This window comes from Juglans microcarpa x Juglans regia, chromosome 2S (genome assembly GCF_004785595.1).
Source record: "Juglans microcarpa x Juglans regia isolate MS1-56 chromosome 2S, Jm3101_v1.0, whole genome shotgun sequence".
Taxonomy (NCBI): domain Eukaryota; kingdom Viridiplantae; phylum Streptophyta; class Magnoliopsida; order Fagales; family Juglandaceae; genus Juglans; species Juglans microcarpa x Juglans regia.
This window is the reverse complement of record NC_054597.1, coordinates 22,690,937-22,712,418: the sequence shown is the minus strand read 5'-3', so window position 1 is coordinate 22,712,418 and position 21,482 is coordinate 22,690,937. Positions and strand designations below refer to the sequence as shown.

General features: G+C 40.2%; 2 protein-coding genes across 2 annotated transcripts; one reads left to right on the top strand and one right to left on the bottom strand.

Moving 5' to 3' along the window:
• Positions 1 to 1,448: 1,448 nt before the first annotated feature.
• Positions 1,449 to 3,291, bottom strand: LOC121253475. The gene is made up of 3 exons (XM_041153486.1): positions 2,977 to 3,291; positions 2,684 to 2,793; positions 1,449 to 1,803 (listed from the first exon to the last, which is right to left on the bottom strand). Exons 1-3 carry the CDS (start codon positions 3,289 to 3,291, stop codon positions 1,449 to 1,451), a joined length of 780 nt encoding a protein of 259 aa, XP_041009420.1.
• Positions 3,292 to 8,261: 4,970 nt separating this feature from the next.
• LOC121252577 (probable polygalacturonase) lies at positions 8,262 to 15,701 on the top strand. The gene is made up of 5 exons (XM_041152287.1): positions 8,262 to 9,095; positions 10,844 to 10,964; positions 12,546 to 12,794; positions 13,545 to 13,698; positions 14,889 to 15,701. The coding sequence occupies exons 1-5, from the start codon at positions 8,670 to 8,672 to the stop codon at positions 15,412 to 15,414; spliced, it is 1,476 nt and encodes a 491-aa protein (XP_041008221.1). The 5' UTR covers positions 8,262 to 8,669; the 3' UTR covers positions 15,415 to 15,701.
• The last annotated feature ends 5,781 nt before the right edge of the window (positions 15,702 to 21,482 follow it).

Sequence of the window (21,482 nt, the reverse complement as noted above, 5' to 3'; positions counted from 1 at the left end):
CCCTTGTCCTGCTCCGATCGATGTAAAAAAAAATTTGTTGTCTTTTTCTGCTAATTCTGGGCTTAGTTAAGTGATCGAGCTAGTATCCTGCAAAAAGGAGATTTTATTCATAAGACAAATTTCTATGTACCTGGTCATTTGTCTCTGCACCCTTGCATGAAGCTCGGCGAGTCATTTAAACTGCGTTGAGAATAGCTGTTAGCAGGTTAGAATTCATGGCTCGGTTCCTGTGCTTTATACTTCGTGAATTGGCACTTATAGGTTGGCAGAGCCTAAGGGCCCTACTCCCTTACCAACGCGTTCCCTTATTTTTCTTTTTGCACGAAAGTCGGCAAGTCATTTAGACTGCAATGAGAATAGCTATTAGCAGGTCAGAGCTCATGGCTCGGTTCCTGTGCTTTATACTTTGTGGATTTGCACTTACAGGTTGGCAGAGCTCGAGGGCCCTGCTCCCTCACCAACATGTTCCCTCTTTTTTTCTTTTTGCACAAAACTTGGCAAGTCATTTAGACTGCATCGAGAATAACGTTAGCAAGTTAGAGCTCATGGCTCAGTTTCTGTGCTTTATACTTTGTGGATTGGCACTTATAGGTTGGCAGAGTCTGAGGGCCTTGCTCCGTCACCAACGCGTTCCCTTTTTTTCTTTTTGCATGAAGCTCGACAAGTCATTTAGACTGCGTTGAGAATATCCGTTAGTAGGTCAGAGCTCATGGCTCAGTTTCTGTGCTTTATACTTCGTGGATTGGCACTTATAGGTTAGCAGAGCCCGAGAGCCCTACTCCCTCACCAACGCATTCACTTTTTTTTTCTTTTTGCATGAAGCTCGGCAAGTCATTTAGATTGCATTGAGAATAGCTGTTAGCAGGTCAGAACTCATGGCTCAGTTCCTGTGCTTTATACTTCGTGGATTGGCATTTATAGGTTGGCAGAGCCCGAGGGCCCTGCTCCCTCACCAACGCATTCCCTTTTTTCTTTTTGCACGAAACTCGACAAGTCATTTAGACTGCGTTGAGCCCGGCACGGATTTTTCATACAAAATTAGTTCCTGTGCTTTATACTTTGTGGCCGATCTTGAGACCGAGCTTATCTGATTTAGGTTGTTTCAAGGAGACATAATAATCCAAGATTCAAAATTAGTTCGTAAAATTTCAACCAGTAATAGTCTTACATTGTTTGAGCCTGGCTCTGATTTTTCATACAAAATACTTCCTTAGGTGCTCCACGTTCCATAGGTGTGGCAACTCGTTCCCTTCGTGGTCCTTGAGCTGGTACGAGCCAGGCCTCCTGGTCACTGTTACCAGGTATGGCCCTTCCTACTTGGGGCCTAGTTTGCCTTCATCCTGAGTTGTAACTCATGCTTGCTTTAGGACCATATCCCCTACTTTGAAGTTGCGAGGTCGGACTTGTTTGTTAAAGTATAGTTCAACTCTCCGTTTGTTGGCCACCATTCAGCATACAGCTTCCTCCCTTCTCTCTTCCAAGAAGTCCAAGTTCTCTCTCAGCCGCTCGTTATTCTGATTCAGATCGTAATGTTGCACTCTATATATGGGTACAACGACTTCTGCCGGTATCATGGCTTCAGCTCCATAGACCAAGGAGAAAGGACTTTCCCCAGTTGGAGTTCTTACTGACGTTCGATATGCCCACAGCGTGCTCGGAAGTTCTTCAACCCATTTCCCTTTCTGTTCTCCTAACTTATTCTTTAGGATGTTGAGTAATGTTTTATTGGTTGCTTCTACTTGACCATTGGCTTGCGGATGTCCTGGAGAAGAGTACTTAGCTTTGATTCTGAGCTCCGAGCACCTTTCTCGATAATCAAAACAATCAAATTGTCTTCCATTATCCGAGATGAAGCTTTGGGGGATCCCGAAACGGCAGATTATGGATTTCCAAAGGAAATTTGTAATCGCCCGAGTTGTGATTGTTGCTAGAGCTTCCGCCTCTATCCATTTTTGTAAAATAGTCTACTGCTACCACAACAAAGTTTACTCCTCCTTTGCCCACAGGGAGGGGGCCAATGAGGTTCAACCCCCATTGGGCGAAGGGCCATGGGGCAGTGACAGAAGTGAGTTTTTTGGGAGGGCAATGAGGTATAGGAGTGTTTTCCTGAAATTTAAGACACTTTCGGGTGAACTCGTCGGCATCCTTGTGAGTGTTAGGCCAGTAGTATCCTGCTCGAGTAGTTTGTAATGTCAATGCCCTCCCACTCGCGTGATTCCCACAAACTCCTTCATGAATTTCTGCCAACACGTACTGAGCCTGTTTGGAAGAGATGCATCTTAGTAGATGTTCGGCATAGCCTCTTTTGTATAGAACTCCCTCCACCAAAGTGAACCTGGCCTCTCGGTTCCTAATTTTGCGGGCTTCCTCTCGATCGTCCAGAAGGATTCCCTCTCAAAGGAATTTTAAAATATTCGTGTCCCACTCAGGGGGTTGTAAAACCTCGATAGTTGACACCCGAACTCCTACTGTCGCCATATCAATAGTTCGGATTACCACGTGATCTGGGAATGGGACTTCTCCTTGCCCTGAGGCCACTTTGTCTAGTCGATCTGCCTCTTTGTTTTCTCCTCTCAGTATCTGATGGATGGTAGAATACTGGAAGAGATCCCGCTCTTCTCCAACCCGTTGAAGATATTTTTTCAGATTTTCTCCCTTCGTGAGGAACTGTCTGGTTACCTACCCCACTACTATCTGAGAGTCAACTTTCACTTCAACTTTAGTTGCACCTAGAGACCTGACAATCGTTAGACCCAACAAGAGTGCCTCATACTCGGTTTTGTTATTGGTGACCTTGAATCCAAGTTTGAGCACGTAATCAAGTTTTTCAACTGAGTCTGTTATTATGTGCACTCCCACTCAGCCCCCTGTCCAGCAGGACGAGCCGTCAACGTAGACCTACCATGGCTTGCCCTGGGGCATGAAGACCATTTCCTCTAGGAAGTTTGAGAATTCAACTACGAAATCTGCTAGTACCTGCCCTTTTATCGCCGTTCGTGGAAGATACTCGACCTCAAACTCACTTAGCTCAATCGCCCAGTTAGTCATCCGACCCGAAGTATCTGGTTTCTGCAATATTTTTCTTTGGGGGATATCAGTTTGGACCTTTATGGGATGAGCTTGAAAGTAAGGCCTTAACTGCCTGGCAGTGACCACTAATGCGAAGGCCAGCATTTCTGTTTGGGGATATCCGATTTCTACCCCTCGAAAGGCTCTGTTCACGTTGTAAACTGGGAGTTGAACATCTTCCTCTACTCGGGTTAACGGGGAGGACACCGCATTGGGCCACATCGCCAGGTAAACAGTCAAGTCCTCTCCTGGTGTGGTTTGGCTGAGCAGAGGTGGGTGAGCCAAATACTCCTTCAGTTCGTCGAAAGCCCTACCACAATCTTCATCCCATTCTCGTATTTTTGGAGGACACTGAAGAAAGGGAGGCACCGATCGGTTGACCTCGCGATGAAGTGACCCAGGGCGACTACCCTTCCTGTCAGCTTCTGGACTTCGTTGATATTCTTTGGTGGAGGCATATCCATAATTACCTTGATCTTTCTGGGATTAGCCTCGATTCCTCGTTCAGAGACCATGAAACCCAGGAATTTCACCGATTCGACTCCAAAGGGGCATTTTTGCGGGTTGAGCTTCATTCTGTACTTTCTCAGTATTGCGAAAGCTTCATAGAGGTCATCAAGGTGCTGTTCGGCCTTCTTGCTCTTAACCAGAAGGTCTTCTACGTAGACCTCCATGTTTCTCCCAATCTGGTTCTTAAACATTCGGTTGACCAAGCGCTGGTACGTTGCTCTCACGTTCTTGAGACCGAACGGCATTGCCGTATAGCATTAAAGTCCTCGATCAGTGATAAACGTTGTTCTCTCCTCGTCCTTGGGACTCATCTGATCTAAGTGTAGCCAGAGTACACGTACATGAAGTTGAGTAAGGGGTGTTTGGCCGTCGAATCTACTATTAGGTCAATCCTTGGAAGAGGAAAACTATCTTTAGGAGAGGCTTTGTTTAAGTCAGTGAAGTTGACACACATCCTCCATTTCCCACTCGTCTTCTTGACCAATACGACGTTTGAAAGCCATTCGGGATAGTAAACTTCCCAAATGAACCCCACAGCAAGTAGGCGTTCCACCTCCTCAGCAATGGCCACATATTTCTCCGCACTGAACCTGCGACATTTTTGCTTGACTCTCTTGGCCTCAGGATTTACATTGAGCCGGTGCTCTATTACTGATCCATCGATACCTGGCATTTCATCATGGCACAAGGCAAAGACGTCGCGGTGCTCCAGAATTAGTTGCTTCATTGATTGGCTAAGCTCGTCGGACATGTTGGATCCCATTCGCACAGTTCACTCTGGGTTCCCAGGATCCATTGGTACCAAGAGTAGGGGCTTGTCGGGCTCTGCCTGCCTCAGCGCTTCATCATCCTTACTTCACAGTCCAGTACAGTTATTGTGGCAGGCGAAGGTTAGGCTGCCTCGTCAAGTTCAGCCTCCCTTGCTGCCTCTTCGTTTCTTACTTCATGTCCTGGTTCAGTTCGAGCAGGAGGTGTTGGCTCGGCGGCTTCCTTGGGGTCCCGCTCTACTGTTGCCTTTGACTTCATATCCCACTCTGGATGTGGCTGGAAATTTTACCTTTAGGTGATACGTGGAAGTTACAGCCCTCATTTGGTTCAAGGACGAGCGTCCGAGTATCACATTGTACGAAGAAGGGGCCTTGACCACCAAGAAGTCTACCATGAGAGATGTGGTACTAGGAGCCATGCCTACCAATACGGACAGAGCGATTGCTCCAACTGGTTGGACGGTATCCCCTATGAAGCCTTTAAGAGGCGCAGGTGCTGGTCATAACCTGTTGGGTGTAATCCTCATTTTACTAAAAGCTTCCAAGAAAAGGATGTCTGGGAACTGCCATTGTCGATCAATACCCTTTTGGTCCGATAGTTAGTTATTTGTGTCGTTACTACCAGCACATCGTCATGAGGTCGCGACAATCCCTCTCCATCTTCTTCACTGAATGTTACCAGATATTCTCCAGAAGGGTCTTTGTGGTATGGTCGTTGGGTGGAGAATACTTCTTCGTACCTGGCCTTCCTTACATGGGCCTTTCAACCTGAGGAAGTCATTCCCCCAGCGTATCCTCTAGCTATGGTGTTGATTTCCCCTATAGGGGGTTCTTCCCTTCTCGAGTTTCTTTGGCGCGGGTTCTCTTTATAGGGTTTTGTGGTTCTTCTTCTTTCAAGGCTTCCATTATTCCCCCGAGCATGGCCCTGGTCTTTACGGGCTGGGCTATAGCTTCTGCGAACTGGAACCTGATTCCTCCTAACGGGGCTTTTGTCCTAGCTCCTTCGAACAGGGCTTCGGTCTTGGTTTCTTCAGACGGGGCTTCGGTCTTGGTCTCTTCGGACTGGGCTTCAATCTTGGTTTTTCCAGGAGTAGGGGCAATATTCTAGCTGTGGCTTACTTCTTTCGTTGTTATATCAGTCGGCTCAGGTCTCCTAGTCATCAGATCTTCCCCACTTCGTATAGCAATCTTGGGTGTCGTGTCCGCTACTCCTGTGGAAGGAACAGTATTTGGGTCGCAACAAACCTTATCTTCGCTCTCTTAGTCGACTCAAGTCCTCTTCGGCTTCTACTGTCAAACTAGAGTGTAAGCGAGGGTCATGTTTCCCCTTGCCTTTGACTTCGTAAGTCCCTTTTCGGCGGGCTCCTTGGTCCGACCCTTGATGTCGTTCTGTCGTTTTCCTGTCTGTCCTCTCCAAGTCAAGCTTCCTGGGTGTCGTTAATGCTTGGAGTGTATTCTCTCCGTTTATGTAACCGTCTGCCCGGTCCATAAACTCCTTCAAAGTTGATGGTGTCTTGCGGGCAATTTTCTTCATAAAGGGGTTGCGAGGCGAGATTCCTCCTAATAGTGCCGCCAACGTGATCTTTTCATCTTGGTCATCCGTTGTCATCTGTTCCTTATTAAAGTGGGAGAGGTATGACTTAAGGATCTTGTCATCCCTCTACTTAACAGTCAACAAATAGGCAGCTGGCCTTCTCCTCGTTCAGCTGGCCATGAACTGCGTCAAGAACTGACGTGCTAGTTCGTTGAAGCTATCTATAGTTCCATGTCGTAAGGAAACAAACCACACTCGCGCCGCCCCCTTTTAGGGTGAGAGGGAACGCCCTACATGTTATCTCATTGGGGAAGCCGTGGAGAGTCATGTGGGCTTTAAAGGTCTCCAGGTGCTCCAACGGGTCCTTTGTCCTGTCATACGCTTCCATCTGAGGGACTTTAAACCTTGGAGGTACTGGTACTGCCAGAATCTCTATGTTGTATGGTAGTTCAATGTTGGTGAGCAATTGATCCACCGTGGTGGGTTGACCTATCTGCTTCGCTACTTCCATCTGGATTTGTAGATTGATTATGCGTCGTTCTTCCTCTACGGTGGTTGCATTAGGCTGGGGGTGGTCCCCAGAATGATGGCTCTGTTGGTCTGCTTCAGTTTCTTCGACATTTCTTTGAAAGCAATGTTCTCTCGTCGGAGAGCCTCCATATTTGCCATGAGTTTTTGTATTGCTTCATTTTGTTGTTTAAACCTCTCTTCCACTACTTCGGACTGCATCTTTTCACGCTGTGAATGCCGAGCGGGTTGTTGCCGACATACGAAGGACATTCTAGTTATAGGACAACAGAGATCCCCACAGACGGCGTCACTGTTGATGTCGTGTTTCGCAAGCCTGAGCAACTTCATATCCCCAGTATATGAGTGATCACCTACACAGTAACTACAACTGGGGGGGGGGGGGGACTCGGGATCTGTTGATCCTCCGATGATTAATTTAGTATGGTAAAGAGGATGATGAGAATGAAAGCAAATGATAACGTGTAATGATGGTGATAGATTTTTCTGATTACCTAAGACGCTGCTAGTTGGCCCTTATTTATAGTTACCGACAAGGCTCCCACCACAGTGAGGTGTTGCATAGCAGGGGATAATATGCTCTACGTGATTAATTTACCGAGCAGCCCCTATGTCGTCATCTTGCCGAGCTACGAAGGTCCCAGGCTTACTGTACATTGCTTAGATCTTGGGTCACATTGAATGTTGCACACCCTCTGCTCTGGGCCGCATTGAATGCAGCATGGTCTCTATTCTAGACCGCATTGAATGCAACGTGGCCTCTATTCTGGGCCGCATTAAATGCGGCATGCTTTTTGTCCCATGTCCCTTCCATCTGGTAATATACGTCGCGTCCCTTCCTTCCTAGTCTTTACTCGTATCTTCTGTCCGATCAGCATAGCCCGACCCGAGCCTCCTACCCGCACCTTGATCTGGGCATTTACCTTTCTAGCCCAGACTAGCTGATATGGCTGGGCCTTATTTTCGGCTCAACTCCTGCCACATACCCTTACTGCAACTCAGGCCCAATATAAAGGATTTTCTCCCTCCACAGTATTGTCTTGGTCTCCTATATAAAATTTAGTCTAAAAGGCCAAGGCAATCCATTAACTTGAATTCAAGTTTTTAACAAATTGTATATATTTATATACAATATATTTATATAAATATAAAAAATAATATTTTTTATTATAAATATGGAAGGGTGGAGGGACGGGTCCCTGGTTAGCGCATCCCCTGCCCCCACTAGGGGTCCTTCACGCAGGGCGGGACGGACGGGGGCGAGGTAGTGGGAGGCGAGCTCCCGCTGCCCACCCTTACTCTGAAACACTAGATTAATCGTACTCGATGCCAATTAAAAACAAATAATATTATAATAGGAGAAAAGCCATAATTAATCATCGTTATTTATATCATTATTAACATAATCTGGAAATTTTACTTTTTAGAATTGAATCAATTTGTTAGTGAATTTTAACAGATTTGTAGATGGGCCTTGGGCGGAATGGCACTATTGTTTGACTATCTCTGATCTTTAGATCTCGTTTGATTATATAATTCAGATAAGATGAAATGAGATGTTTTATTAAAATTTAAATAAAATAATATTAAAATATATTTTTTTAATATAATTTTTATTTTAAAATTTTAAAAAAATTAAATTATTTATATATTTTATGTGAGAATTTAAAAAAATTATAATAATAAGTTAGGAAATAGTTTTATCAATCAAACCGAGCTAGAGGCCTACAAAAAAAAAAACCGAGCTAGAGACCATGGGGTTTATGGTCTCTTAAAAAGTTCCCGTATTTCCATCCATCACGGAATTCCCTCTGCGCCTAAAAAAGAAGATGTATTTCCATCCATCACGGATTTCCTCTGCGCTAAATAAAAAAAAAAAAAAAAGAAATTCAGGCGGATTTAACCCGAAACAATATCAGATTCGCGGGTGCAATAAAAATTTGGGATTCTCCGAAACGGCATTCAGTGAAATCCAGTGTCCAAGAAAATCAACGAATCAACACCTCTCCGAACAGAACAGAGAAGCCTTACCTTCAAATGCACTCCATTATCAATTTGAAATTTATTAGACTAAACAAACCTGATTCTGACATTTTATCTTCCTCACATAAATCAAAAACCAACAAAACCCGCAACTCTATATGATGAAATTCAGCCACACCCACCTTTCGGATCACCCGTTTTCCTGCTCGTGACTGGCTCGGCTTCACTTTCTCAGGATTCGGTTCTTTTTTGTACTCCTTGTTTTGTTCGACGGAGTGATGATGGAGACCTTATCACTAGGGCGGTTCAACTACCATAGGCTTGAATGGAAGCGGTGGTTCCCGGCGTTCTTGTCCTCCCACAGGACCCTTTTCATGGTGATTTGGATCGCGGCTTTTGCCTCTGTTTTCGTGTGGCAGAGGAACCTCGTGGGCGGGTTCTTGGTGTTCCGGCAGTCCCCTGTGAGGCCCATGCCGAGGCTGAGGCCGGTGGCGTTTAACCTCACGGACTTCGGAGGGGTCGGAGATGGGGTCACTGTGAACACCGAGGCCTTCGAGAGGGCGGTCTCAGCAATCTCCAAGTTGGGAAAGAGAGGTGGTGCCCAGCTCAATGTACCTCCCGGCCGGTGGCTTACGGCTCCGTTTAATCTCACTAGTCATATGACTTTGTTCCTTGCTGAGGATGCTGAAATACTAGGAATTCAGGTAATCTTTTTTCCTGGTCGCTCTTCAATAACTGTATATTGGATTTGGGTTGATTCGGTTTTTGTTAAGTTGCGACTCCGAGTGATTTCCTGCTTCAACAAGATCTGCTGGGATACAATTTTGTAGACAAGGATCTGCTAGAATCCCTAGAGTATGAAACCATGCATAATTCCTTAGGGATCCTCCGTGGACTAGGATATTGTATTGGAGTATGGAAGGGTTACTTATCATAAATCACGGGAGTTCATATTCCTTACAAATCGATATGAAGTCCAAAAACGTTCGATAAAATAAACCTTCTTCTATTTATATATCCAATGGCTATTGAGTGGGAGTTTCTATTTGAGGTTATACACAAGATTTTGATGGAATACCTGCCTGCTTATGAAGCAACAACGAGAAGTCCTTGGAATAAGGAGTGTTAATATGGACCCGGTCAATTCAAATAGGGTTAAGACCCTTAAGAAAAACCTTGTTTCTGTAGGTCTGTGATGAAGCCAAACTTATAATTGGAGTTTTGAGACTCGAGAGATGGAATACTTACTAATCACCACAGAAAACGTTATGTTATAGCAAATAATTGATAATGGCTTTTAACAACCACGACCTGAAGAATAAGGATGGCTATTGTGTGTCATGGTGTGTTGGAGTACATTTTAGTAAAGAGGCTCATGACTAACAACCCTCAATACCAAGCATTAGATGATCAATATGGTGTGACGTGTTAGTGCCTGGGCACACAGGTATGATTTAGGTTACTCATTCAGTTTTCTTGTCATACCAGTATGTCCTGTAGAAGAAGCACATAGTCCCAGGGGAAGGGGCGCGCGTTTGGAACATGTACATAAAGGTTTTTATGAAAAGTCAATAATTTGATTAATTTACAATCAGGACTTTCTCTAGGCTCTGGGGTAATTACTTCCTTCATAGTTCTAAACAATTACCCTTGGCACCCTCATGTTGGCATACAATAGCTGATAAGGTCTTTATTATCCTTTCCTATATTTTCTCTTATAAATGGGAGAAAGCAACTTTACTAACAAAAATAGGGCTTGTGAGACGGATTGCGTTGAATTTCTTTTACTCTTTACTGATCTCAGTCTCCAGTTGCTACAGCGAGGGGTACTGTGGCACATAGGGTTTAAGTCATTCTTTTTACTTCTCAAAGTTTCAAGTCTTTTTTTGGATGTCTTACATAGCCTTCTTGAGAGCTGTGACTATTCATCCAAATTACTCCCTCAATTGCTTAGACTTATGTGAATTTCCACAATTGACATCCCATTCATTTGGTAACAAAATTTGATCTTATATAATGTTGGTTGAATACATTGACTTCTAGAAGTCCCTTTGTATCCATAGATGATGTATTTGTAATATTTGTTTGCATCATATGCAATGGATTTATAAAAATTCCTATGTCAGAGATTGCATTTTACATGGCTTAGATTATATGCCTTGTGTGGGTTTTGAGTAGGGCTAAGCATAATGGCTGAACTGCAGACCATCATTGATTTTGATGATATCCTAGCTGTCACGAAGGGATCTAATTCTTTATATTTTTTATTGTGACTATCACTGAACTAACACACTCAGGCTTGTATGCGCATGCTTATTCTTATGATCAATAAAATTTTGTTTACCAATAAAAAAAATATTTTTTACTGTGACTACTGAACTCTCTCTCTCTCTCTAGCTTTTGCAAATTATTTCATACTTCACTTTATGCCCTCTTATGTGATGTATAATAGGATGAGAAGTATTGGCCACTGATGCCTCCTTTGCCTTCATATGGATATGGGAGAGAGCATCCTGGACCTCGATATGGGAGTTTGATTCATGGTCAACACCTCAAAGATGTTGTTATTACTGGTTAGATTTTTTATCCCCTCTTTTCTAAGCTGAAGGTAAATTATATTTTCTATTCATGGGAAAGATCTTTGACTTGAGAGGTGAATTAAAGTAAATGCAAATCTGTCTTGATTTTCGGAAGATATATAGTTCAAGACCTCCTCCAAATCAAGATTGTACTGATATTTAAATTAATTTTAGTCAAGTTAAAATATTACATTCCCTCTAGAGCAAGTTCTCTAGTGAAAACGCGTACAAGTATCCATATTTGCTGGAGTCCTATTTTAAAATTTGCAATTTATAGTTAGAGAGCACTTTTTATGTACCTGCTTGTCACTAAATTATGAAGACACCATAGACGTAATGCTAGGAGGCTACAGATCTCATTGATCATAAATGGAACTTATAATGGCCCAATTTTCACAGATAGGATTTACTTCTTAACTACTCATAACAGAAGCTAATTGGTGGAGTAACAAAAAAAAATTAATCTGTCACGAAGTTGGCTTATGTAACGCCCCGATGGAAGGCCCAAACCACATGTCCTATACTTCAAAATGACTGGTCAATGATGCAGTTGGAGCCTCATTTGAACCTTATAAAGAGCGAGAACTTCTCCTTCCCATGCAATATGGGATCCCATACACCACCTACCCTTTTCCTTATCATATGGGGTATCACAACTTACAACCCCCCCCTTCCTTTTTCCTCTAACGTGTTGATCCCAGAAGGTAGTTTTTAGAACATATATTCAAATCAAACTGGTGATCAGAGGGGTGATTCCAAAATGTTATCTAATACATAATGTGTCCTATGGCGGAATTCGTAAGAGAGTAATAGGATAGAGTATGAGATGGCTAGTTCCTAAACTGCCTTTGTCCATGATCAATGATTCCATGGGTCATTTGTCATCGTATGTCTTGTGGCATGCAAAATTGTTTACAAAAAATAATTCCTTCTGTTTGTTACTTACCTACTGGAGCAACATTTCTTTGTAAAATTATCATCTAATAATTGTTACAAAGGCATAACTGGTCAAAAAAAGTAGGGAGTGGGGAAAAAATATAATACAAGTGTCAGTCCACTGCCCTGTATACCAAATGCAAGTATTGTCGAATTATTTTGTTATTTAACACACTAAACGTTTTCTGCAAATAAGGACCCTTGTCCCTTTGCTCTGCCCTTAATGTGTCCAGTTAATTTGTATATTCCTGTGTACTTGCGCTGTACCTACTTTTTATCATCAATAAAATTCCTATTTACCAATAAAAAAAAAAGTTATTTGTATCTGAAACATACATTAAGAATATTCTTTTCATTCCTCTCTATAAACATTGATTAAACGGTTGATTACTGTTTAACATGGGTTACATTTACCACGAGGCTTAAAATGTCATCAAACAATCAGACCATAGATACCTTTTTGCCTGCTAGCCATACGAGTTCCATGATTTGGTTGGTTTTAAACTCTTGTATGAGTTTTGAGAGAATTTTGTGGATGACTGGCAGCGACATAATTATGGTTGGAATTAAAGCTGTGTAGCTAGCTGAGGAAATTTTTAGTTTCTGACTTGGTCTAATTTATTGTGTCGCTGACCGCAGGGCATAATGGAACCATAAATGGACAGGGTCAAACATGGTGGAAGAAGTATCGCCGGAAGCTCCTTAACCATACTAGGGGTCCGCTTGTTCAGATAATGTGGTCAAGTGACATTCTAATCACTAATGTAACTTTTCGTGATTCTCCTTTCTGGACGCTTCATCCATATGACTGCAAGAATGTAACCATCAGAAACGTTACAATCTTGGCTCCCATAGTCGATGCTCCAAACACCGATGGAATAGATCCAGGTGAGTGTTTTATGCTAGGTTATGACTATATGTATGCATGTGTGAATACACACACATGCATATATTAATGTATTAATGTGTGACATGTCTGTTGAACTCGTGGGGCATCTTCAAGAACCATTGATTCTTTGGATTAACATTTTTTGTAGAAGGCTCTCATATCAGTTCAAGTTCTAAACATTAGCCATTTGATACTTGAGCAATATTAATATTAAGTAGACACAAGGTGCAAAATATAATTTAATTCTGATCAGACTAGATGTTGGCAAATGCTCCTTCATATTTTAGTTCAATTTTCTGAAGAGGCTAAGTCGATGACAAGGAAGACATTGCTCTGGGGTTCAAGGTTATGATTGATGTGGTGGGATTATGTTATGTGTTTTCTTCGGACTTGTATTGAATATTTGGTTGAAATCAAGGAATCATGTAAGTTGGGAATGATTGAATTCAAAATGTGCCAGGACTATGCCAATAAGTTGCACTCTTATTGTTATTTTCATGTTTTCCCTCAATCTTTAGTTCTTCACTATCACTCCAATCCCCAACATAGTGTATGCATGAGATGTACATATATATATTTTAAACTTAATTCTTATTACCTTGTTACATAAGGTCACTTGAAGTCCCCTCCAAATATAATCTAAAGTAAAGCCGATTAGTTTTCTCTAATGATTCGAGCATATGAATATATCAACTGTTTCCCTGTTATACGGTAGTGCTTAACACTCCAGTTCTTTGTGGCATAAACAGATTCATGTGTGGATATGGTGATTGAGGACTGTTACATAAGTGTTGGGGATGATGGAATTGCGATAAAAAGTGGCTGGGATCAGTATGGAATTGCTTATGGACGGCCTTCAATGAATATACTCATTCGAAACCTTGTTGTTCGCTCTATGGTCAGGTAAAACTCTTTTACACTGTGATACTTGCATGTTTTCACCATGATATAATACTTTATTTCATCCAAATACTGGTATTGTGCATCTGCATATATGCGATATCAATAGATTAAATTTCTAGATGTATGTGTCTCTTCATGTTTGCCTTCAAGCTGCTGTTGCAAATTTGATTGTATTCAGGAATGAATTTGATCTGTCATGTATAGTTGTCTTATACATTCTCCCTAAAACTTATGCTATGGTTTTACTTCCTGATATCTTTTGGAAAGATGTGCTGAGTTTGCACGGTCCCCAGAGTTCCTCGTCATAAAAAAATATATATCTTAGTTTTGTAGAATGATTTGAGTATAGCTGGCAATAATCAATTTGTTTGTGTTTTTGTAATGGTTCATCTATGTGGTTTGAAGTTTTTACTGCCACAGCCGGATCAAATTTGCAGTAGAATTCCACTGAGAAACTGTTTCATAAAACCATTGATATAGAAGGATATTCTCCTTTTATTATATTTTTCCTTCTCTTATTAGACGAGTAATTGGATGATAGCTCGTTCTCAAATTATATTGAAAGCTATGCAATAATTAAAATGATTTCTTCTCTTAATATACTTTCCAATGAGTCACGGTGCGACTGCAATTTGTCTCCTATAGTTATTGATACTTTCTAAAATGAGTGAAGTTTAGTTTTTATGATAATTTGCAGAATCTTGACGTAAACCATTTGAGGTTTTATTACAATGGTAAGCCAATTTGGTGCAATATGTTTTGTGAGCCTTACAAGCTTCCAAGTAGGAAGCAAAGAATCACATCAAGTCATGGAATATTGTCTAACGGAAATAAATCTGCTACTAGTTCCACAAGTTTGAGCAAAGACGGTATTAGCATTTTACACTTGCAGCCTGTTGAAGCCTGTTGGGTGGGGGTGTCTGTTAAAGCCTGTTGGACCCATGTGCCATACAGCAGGATTTAGCTCATATTTTGAAAATTGCCGTGGTGAAAATTGGGGTTTGATTTAATTTGAAGCCGTTCATACAACTTCAATAAACTTTAGCTGCTAAACCAACTCCTGCTTTGCTTTTACTGTTGTTGGATCTTTGATTCTATTGTAGTTGGTTGATTGATAATATGAATGTGATAGTTTGACATGTTGAGATTCAGATAGTAACTGAGAACCCCCTTGGTCTGAAATGCAACAGTGCTGGCGTATCAATTGGCAGTGAAATGTCCGGTGGTGTATCCAATGTCACTGTGGAAAATCTCCTTGTCTGGAACTCAAGGCGTGCTGTTCGAATCAAGACTGCCCCTGGTAGAGGTGGATATGTGCGACACATAACGTACAAGAATCTTACATTTGACAACGTCCGTGTTGGAATTGTCATCAAAACAGATTACAATGAACACCCTGATGAGGGGTTTGACCCAACGGCTTTCCCAGTCCTTGAGGACATAAGTTTCACTAGTGTTCATGGCCAGGGAGTTCGTGTCCCTGTTCGCATCCACGGGAGTGATAAAATTCCAGTTAGAAACGTGACATTCCGAGATATGTCAGTAGGGTTAACATACAAGAAGAAGCATATATTCCAGTGTGCCTTTGTCGAGGGTCGTGTGATAGGGACCATCTTTCCTGCTCCTTGTGAGAATCTTGATCGGTACGATGAGCAGGAACAGCTTGTTAAAAGCTCATCTTCCCAGAATGTAACTGACATAGATTATGATTTTTAAGGTGCAATTTCTCCAATTTATTCCCTGTATGAAATGGTTTAGGTGGATAAGGTTGGGGGTGAGGCAGCTCATGTTGTTCCTATGTTTTTATTCGTATCTCTTTCTCACTCCATTTTTATGAAGGAGAAAGGCAGGGCGAGAAGAACATGGACAGATGGAACCAAAGAGGGGCTGTCCTTGCTTAAGGCTTTTCTAATCATGGAATCTGTATATATAAAAAATTTTCACATGCTTGTACTGTGTACATTCATGGGATTACTGGTATTAATAGTTGTATTGAGACTTTAGGTATGATATCCAATTCCTTCTACTTCAAATGCCAATTCTCAGTGGTCTGAACTTGTTTTATCTTCTGGGCATTGACATGAGGTTACCAACCCATTATGAGGAGATAAGCAGTTTGATTGGGGGTGGATTCTACGTTTTACTTTTAACGACAACAATAATACAATTAAGAGTGAGCGATGTTTGCATACTTCGAGATTGTATCTAGTATTATTCTTTTACAAAACATACTAGGGATCAGTGAGCTGAATAACTTTTAAGGCATTAAGTAGGAATCAACATAGATTTCTCCTGCTCAATCTCTGTTTAGACTCGAGTCTGGACCGACCAATGAAAATGCTAAAAAAAAAAAAAAAAAAAAAAAAGAAGAAAGGAGTGGATAGTGGTGAGATCACTTGCCCCATTATGATTTCAATATCCCAGCAGCTTCTGTTCTGCTCCATACAAAGATTAGCCTAATGAATGATCAATTGGATATCTGACAACTGTGATCTATGTGAAAATGTTCCAAATCCCAATACCCAGGTTACTGTTGAAGGCCATGGTTTGTTGAGGCCGATAAACTGGGGTCTTCAGGATCAAAATTGCTAAGCGCAGCGGCAAGAGACTCACGAACAAAGAACTATTCTATACATCAACTTACAGTCACAGCACACCTAAATGATATTTGTTTTTTTTTTTTAACCGCAACACACGGTGTGCTGGCTACAAGCTGATGATTATATTTTTACCACGAACAAAATCCGTGCGTGCGCGCGCCTAGCTTTGCTCCTTGAGGATGTCGATGTGCAGCCAGACACAGTTTTGGCACACCAACTCTGCAGTCTGCATTAGTCAGAAGCAGTGCTATTGTCAGTGGATCCCCTCCAACAGTCGTTGTTGAGTTAAAAGTCCTGACAGCCAGCCTCCTCTCCTGACTAATACCAGTAAGAGTCGTGCTATTCTGTCCCTTCAACATGCCGTGCTGTCTAGTATAATTTATATTATTTTTATATTTTTTATTTCAAATATTTTTTAAATATATTTAAATATTTTTAAAAAATAAAAAAATATCAATACATTAATAATTATTTTCTTAATCATTAAAAAAAATTAAAAAAAATAAATAAATATATTAGAGATAAAAATAAGGAGGCAAAATAAGAAGACATTAATATTATTCTAAGTAAATAATCTTTTGAAAGGACAAAAATTATTTTAAAAAAATTATTTATCATCTTTCCCTTAAATGTTTAAAAAATGAAAAATTCTTAATAGAAGTCACTGTTGGATGCATCCAAATTGCACACCTTACGTGTCGAAATGGGGGCGACCAAGATTTTGCACACGTATTTTGAATTTTCATTTCATCTCTTTTGTTCCTCTCCCCCAACCCCCCGCGTTGACCTTTCTTCCTTCTCCCTGTTTCTTTCTTCCTCTTCTCTCTTCCCATTTCTTTCTTCTTCTCCCCCCACAGAGCTCCATTCCACTGAGATTTCGAGTTCCTCCCCCGAATCCCCACCTCTGCCCTGAAGCCCTGCCTCTGCACTGCGATTTCGAGTTCCTCCTCTGAAGGAACGCTGCACTGCGATTTTGAGTTCCTCCCCCGAAGCCCCTGCCTATGCTCTGTGATTTTGAGTTCACATGTGATCCTAACGATTTCTTCTCTGAGATTTCTTCTTATTCTCTAAGATTTTTTCTTCTTCTCTAAGGTTTCTTCTTCTTCTCTGCGAGTTCGACACACTCAGATTGAAGCCCTCAATCCACCGACGTGAACACCTCAGATCTGCAGGAGGGATAATGTAACGTTTCTTGTAAATAATCTTCTTCAAATTTTTCCATATATTACTCCTTTTTTCTCTGTGATTCTAGAGTTTAGTCATACATTTCTTTTTTTTCTCTGTGTTTACAGCATCTCTTTTTTCCTCTAGGGTTTAGTTATATGATCTATAAATTAATGATATTTTGCTAGTTTTAGTTTATTATTGAAGGTGGAATAGATAAAGCTAAAAGGAATCAGATTTTAGTGGAGGGTGGTGCAATGTAACTTCTTGGGTATGTTGTATATCTTGGTTTTGGTCATGTATATAGATATATACATGACTGTGTGTGGATGGCATTACTCCAATCATTGTCACCAATGAAACTCTAGTCTGGTTTATTCAAAATTGTGTGTGGATGGCATTACTTTTGTTCTCCCTTGTAATGGCAAAAACGATGGATCCCCCCATCCTTGTTTTTATTTCTCACTTGTGGCGGTGAGGAAGAAAACAGTGCGTACAAAACTTGAAACCTTCTTGAAACATTCAAGGTGGACCTAACCTAACCTATACATCCTTCCTTTTCACCTTCTTCTTCTTCTTCTTCTATATATATTTTTTTCTTTCAAAAATTGTAAATTGAGAGAAAGTTACAGAAAAATAATCTAGACTATTACAACCATTCAAAGCAAAATCAGAAAAGTAAACCTAGGCTATTACAAAAGTTGATGGTGGGTCTTTCCCACTGTGTTGGCTGATTTTAGAGTAAAATTAGCAACCAAAATCAGTTATTTCCACTTTCAATAATAAACTAAAACTAGCCAGGATAGAATGCACCCAATATTTCCAACGCTCATTAGAATAGAATGCACGTTCTCTTCACTTACCTAGGTTGGGTTTGATTACTTTGAAATAGACCATGCATGTGGTTGTACTTTATTCACATTAGTTAATACATAGATTTAGACTGTATGGCTTTCTATTATCAGTTAAACCCCCTGGTTTGACTAGTAATGCCAAATTTTCTGTTATTGCAGTGAAAGCAGCCTAGAAATGAGATATGAGTAAAACTCAAAACATAAATGTTTTCTTCTTCTTAAATTTTGTCTCTTTAACCAAATTTAGTAAGTTGCACATTTTAAATGTATGTCTATTTATGTGGTTGGCATATGAAACTTTTTAAAAAGGTAGACAGATATTAGTTGGTGACAATGATTGGAGTATGATTGTGTTATTTTTTTTTTTTAATCTTGGGTAAGTGTTAATTTTTGGGTGATTGTAGTATTTTTTTAATCAATCATCATCTTTAGTTAATGATTTTGTGATGGAGTCACTAACTTGTTGGTGTGGTTTGAAAATGCCACTAAAGACGTCCTACACTAAGAAAAATCCTGAAATGAGATTTTTTGCCTGCCTAGTATAATACAATAAAAACAAATTTATATTTGTCATATTAAACTAATCGATTTGCTGCTGCGGGGTTTACTTTTTAGATTATTAATTTGGGAGTTCGTACTGTGTGTAGGGAGATGCAAGGTGTGAATTCTTCGTATGGGTGGATATATTTCAGTTAATAGAGGAGAACATGTTATTAAAAGAGAATAAGGCCTGAAAGACGTGGGATGATGTATTACAATGCGAGTATGCCCTTCAAAAAATGGAAGATAAAGTGAGAGAGATAGCAAAGAATCTGAAAACGGAAAAACAAAAGTTATTGTATTTGTACTGGATTGTCACCTTCGTAATAATGCAAACCAAATACATTATTCCACGCTTTCAAGGAACAAATTGTGAATCAATAAGGCCACATACATTTTGTGAATACAGTAAATTTTGACGCTATCTTAACATTGTAATACATTGGGGTAAAATTGTAATAACATTGTCATAACTCTTTTACATTCACCCCTTAATTCTCTTGTAGCTTCTCCTCCGAAAACTGCAACAGCTCTCCAACAGCGTTCACCCCCAGATCACTTTGTAAAGAACTCTCAAGCTTTCCTCCAAGCTGTTTCCTGAACACCATGTTTTCTTTGGCAGTAAGCACTGCAGTTCACAAGAACTTACCAGCAGCACAATTTTGGACAGAGAGAAGAATACAAAAAAATATAAAAAACATATTTTCACTCCAACTTTCCTTTTTGTAGCTAAGTAGCAAAATGACAGTCAGCTAATGTATAGGGACACAACATGTTCCTATGCTTCCTATCCTTTTTGTATAATCCAGTCACCAAATTGAAACAACAACTCACATCTTCTCTTGATTGGCAAGGAATCGAGTAATCCTTTGACAGATGATAGGGGCACAACAGTTTCCTATGCTTCCACCATTCCCATTTTGTGTCACAAAAGAAATCATCTACTGGTATTAAAGAGTTGACATGGTTATTCATGAAATTCGACAAAAAAATCCACTTATTTGAGAAAGGTACTACAACTCTGTCACGTTTGGGATTGAACCTGTGAAATGCTGAGGTGATTTAAAAAATTCATGATCTAATTAGAAAGATAGAAAGGTACCTATGGAGGAAATGTGGATAAAGATGGCTCTTCAGGATTTGAAGATTTTGGTGAAGTACTAGGAGAAGAAGCATCATTGTTTGACTCATTTCCATTCAATTTATGTACTGCACCATTTAGTATATTTTACCAAGAGTTTTCAACCCCTTTGCTCGTCCAAATTTACGGGCAACAGCAGTAGGTAAGTGTCAATGAGTATTAATGAACAACGAAAATCTATCGGTAATGGCTTTTGAATATACAGACCTCTGAACATGCGATGGGGTAAGTGTTAAGATCAGCTTTACCCCGTGCAATAGGAACTTGGACCAGCTGAATATTTACGGGCCTCGTAGATAACTTGGACAATAGGAACTTTAGCATGCTAAAATTCTGAAGATAACGATCACGAGTATGTATTACAGTACTTTAAAAACATTATTATCGATTCAAATACCTACATGACCATATTTTTAGTAAAGTTTGTCCTAAAACATTTCTGTTTAGGGGAAATATTAAAGTCATAGTATGCTTCAAACTACCAAAAAATAAAGCAATAGCAGCTCTAAATTACTGTCTCCACTTAGGTATAGTGTAAATCCCCCTCTTTCTACACCTGCAGATGTTCGTGAAACAAATCAAAGAAAACTTTCATCATCCTTTTGGATAAAGGTTCATTAGACCCTATTCCAGGAAGCACTAAGTAAGATCCCACTAGATGCAAGAGTGAACTGTTAACAAGTTTTAGAGGTCCTAACCGCCAGAGCCACTTGATCTCATCCCAATGGAGAGCTCACAATAACAATTAACAACAAAAAACATAAATAAGACACATGAACTCACCTGTAAATGAGCTGTTGAAGATTCCTGCAAGAATGACAAAGAAAAAAACTAACATATTAAAATAAATAAAAATAAGATACCACTAATATGATAAAATTAAAAGATAGACTCAGAAAAAAAAAATGGGATGAAGTTTAACAAGTTATTTACTGACTTAAAAGTCAAGTGGTCACCTATATATTTTTTCCTGAACTTGTAAAATGTTTATGTCCCCTCATTCATTCAAGAAAACCCAGGATAGAAAACCAACTTCAGTTCAAGTAGAATCTGCACCATCATCCACTGAGACCATAAGTAAATGAGATCTTAGTATTACAATCCCCATTTCCTGCCTTACAGTCACACAGAAGTTAAACAGGATAGATCGGTAGAAATCTCACTCTCCCAAGCAGCCCCTAGCTTAATCAAAGCAAAGACCCTAGTAAGGGCTGGCTAAAAGAAGAAGGATGACTAGCTCCTAAAAATCAATTAGCAGACCAACCTGTAAGCAGTCCCCTCAATAATCTGTTCCTCAAAAGTTGTAAATCTTAATCTGGACTTCATTACATCTTTTATCTAAATAGGAAATCATTTTAACATAGCTACATTCTCCAGATTTTAACAAGAGAATAAATTAACAATATTATTACACAAGATTAAAAAAAAAAAAAAAAAAAAACTATCTATGACTAATTGGAATCAAGAATTAAAAATAATAAAATT

Excerpts from the sequence above, each read along its gene's own strand:
- LOC121253475 (XM_041153486.1), bottom strand. The coding sequence starts at position 3,291 with ATGTGGCCCAATGCGGTGTCCTCCCCGTTAACCCGAGTAGAGGAAGAT. Across the intron at positions 2,794-2,976 it reads GAACGGCGATAAAAGGGCAG|GTCACCAATAACAAAACCGA; the intron begins GTACTAGCAGAT and ends CTTGGATTCAAG. Across the intron at positions 1,804-2,683 it reads GACTCTCAGATAGTAGTGGG|GTGCTCGGAGCTCAGAATCA; the intron begins GTAGGTAACCAG and ends TTATCGAGAAAG.
- LOC121252577 (XM_041152287.1), top strand. The coding sequence starts at position 8,670 with ATGATGGAGACCTTATCACTAGGGCGGTTCAACTACCATAGGCTTGAA. Across the intron at positions 9,096-10,843 it reads CTGAAATACTAGGAATTCAG|GATGAGAAGTATTGGCCACT; the intron begins GTAATCTTTTTT and ends GATGTATAATAG. Across the intron at positions 13,699-14,888 it reads GTTGTTCGCTCTATGGTCAG|TGCTGGCGTATCAATTGGCA; the intron begins GTAAAACTCTTT and ends GAAATGCAACAG.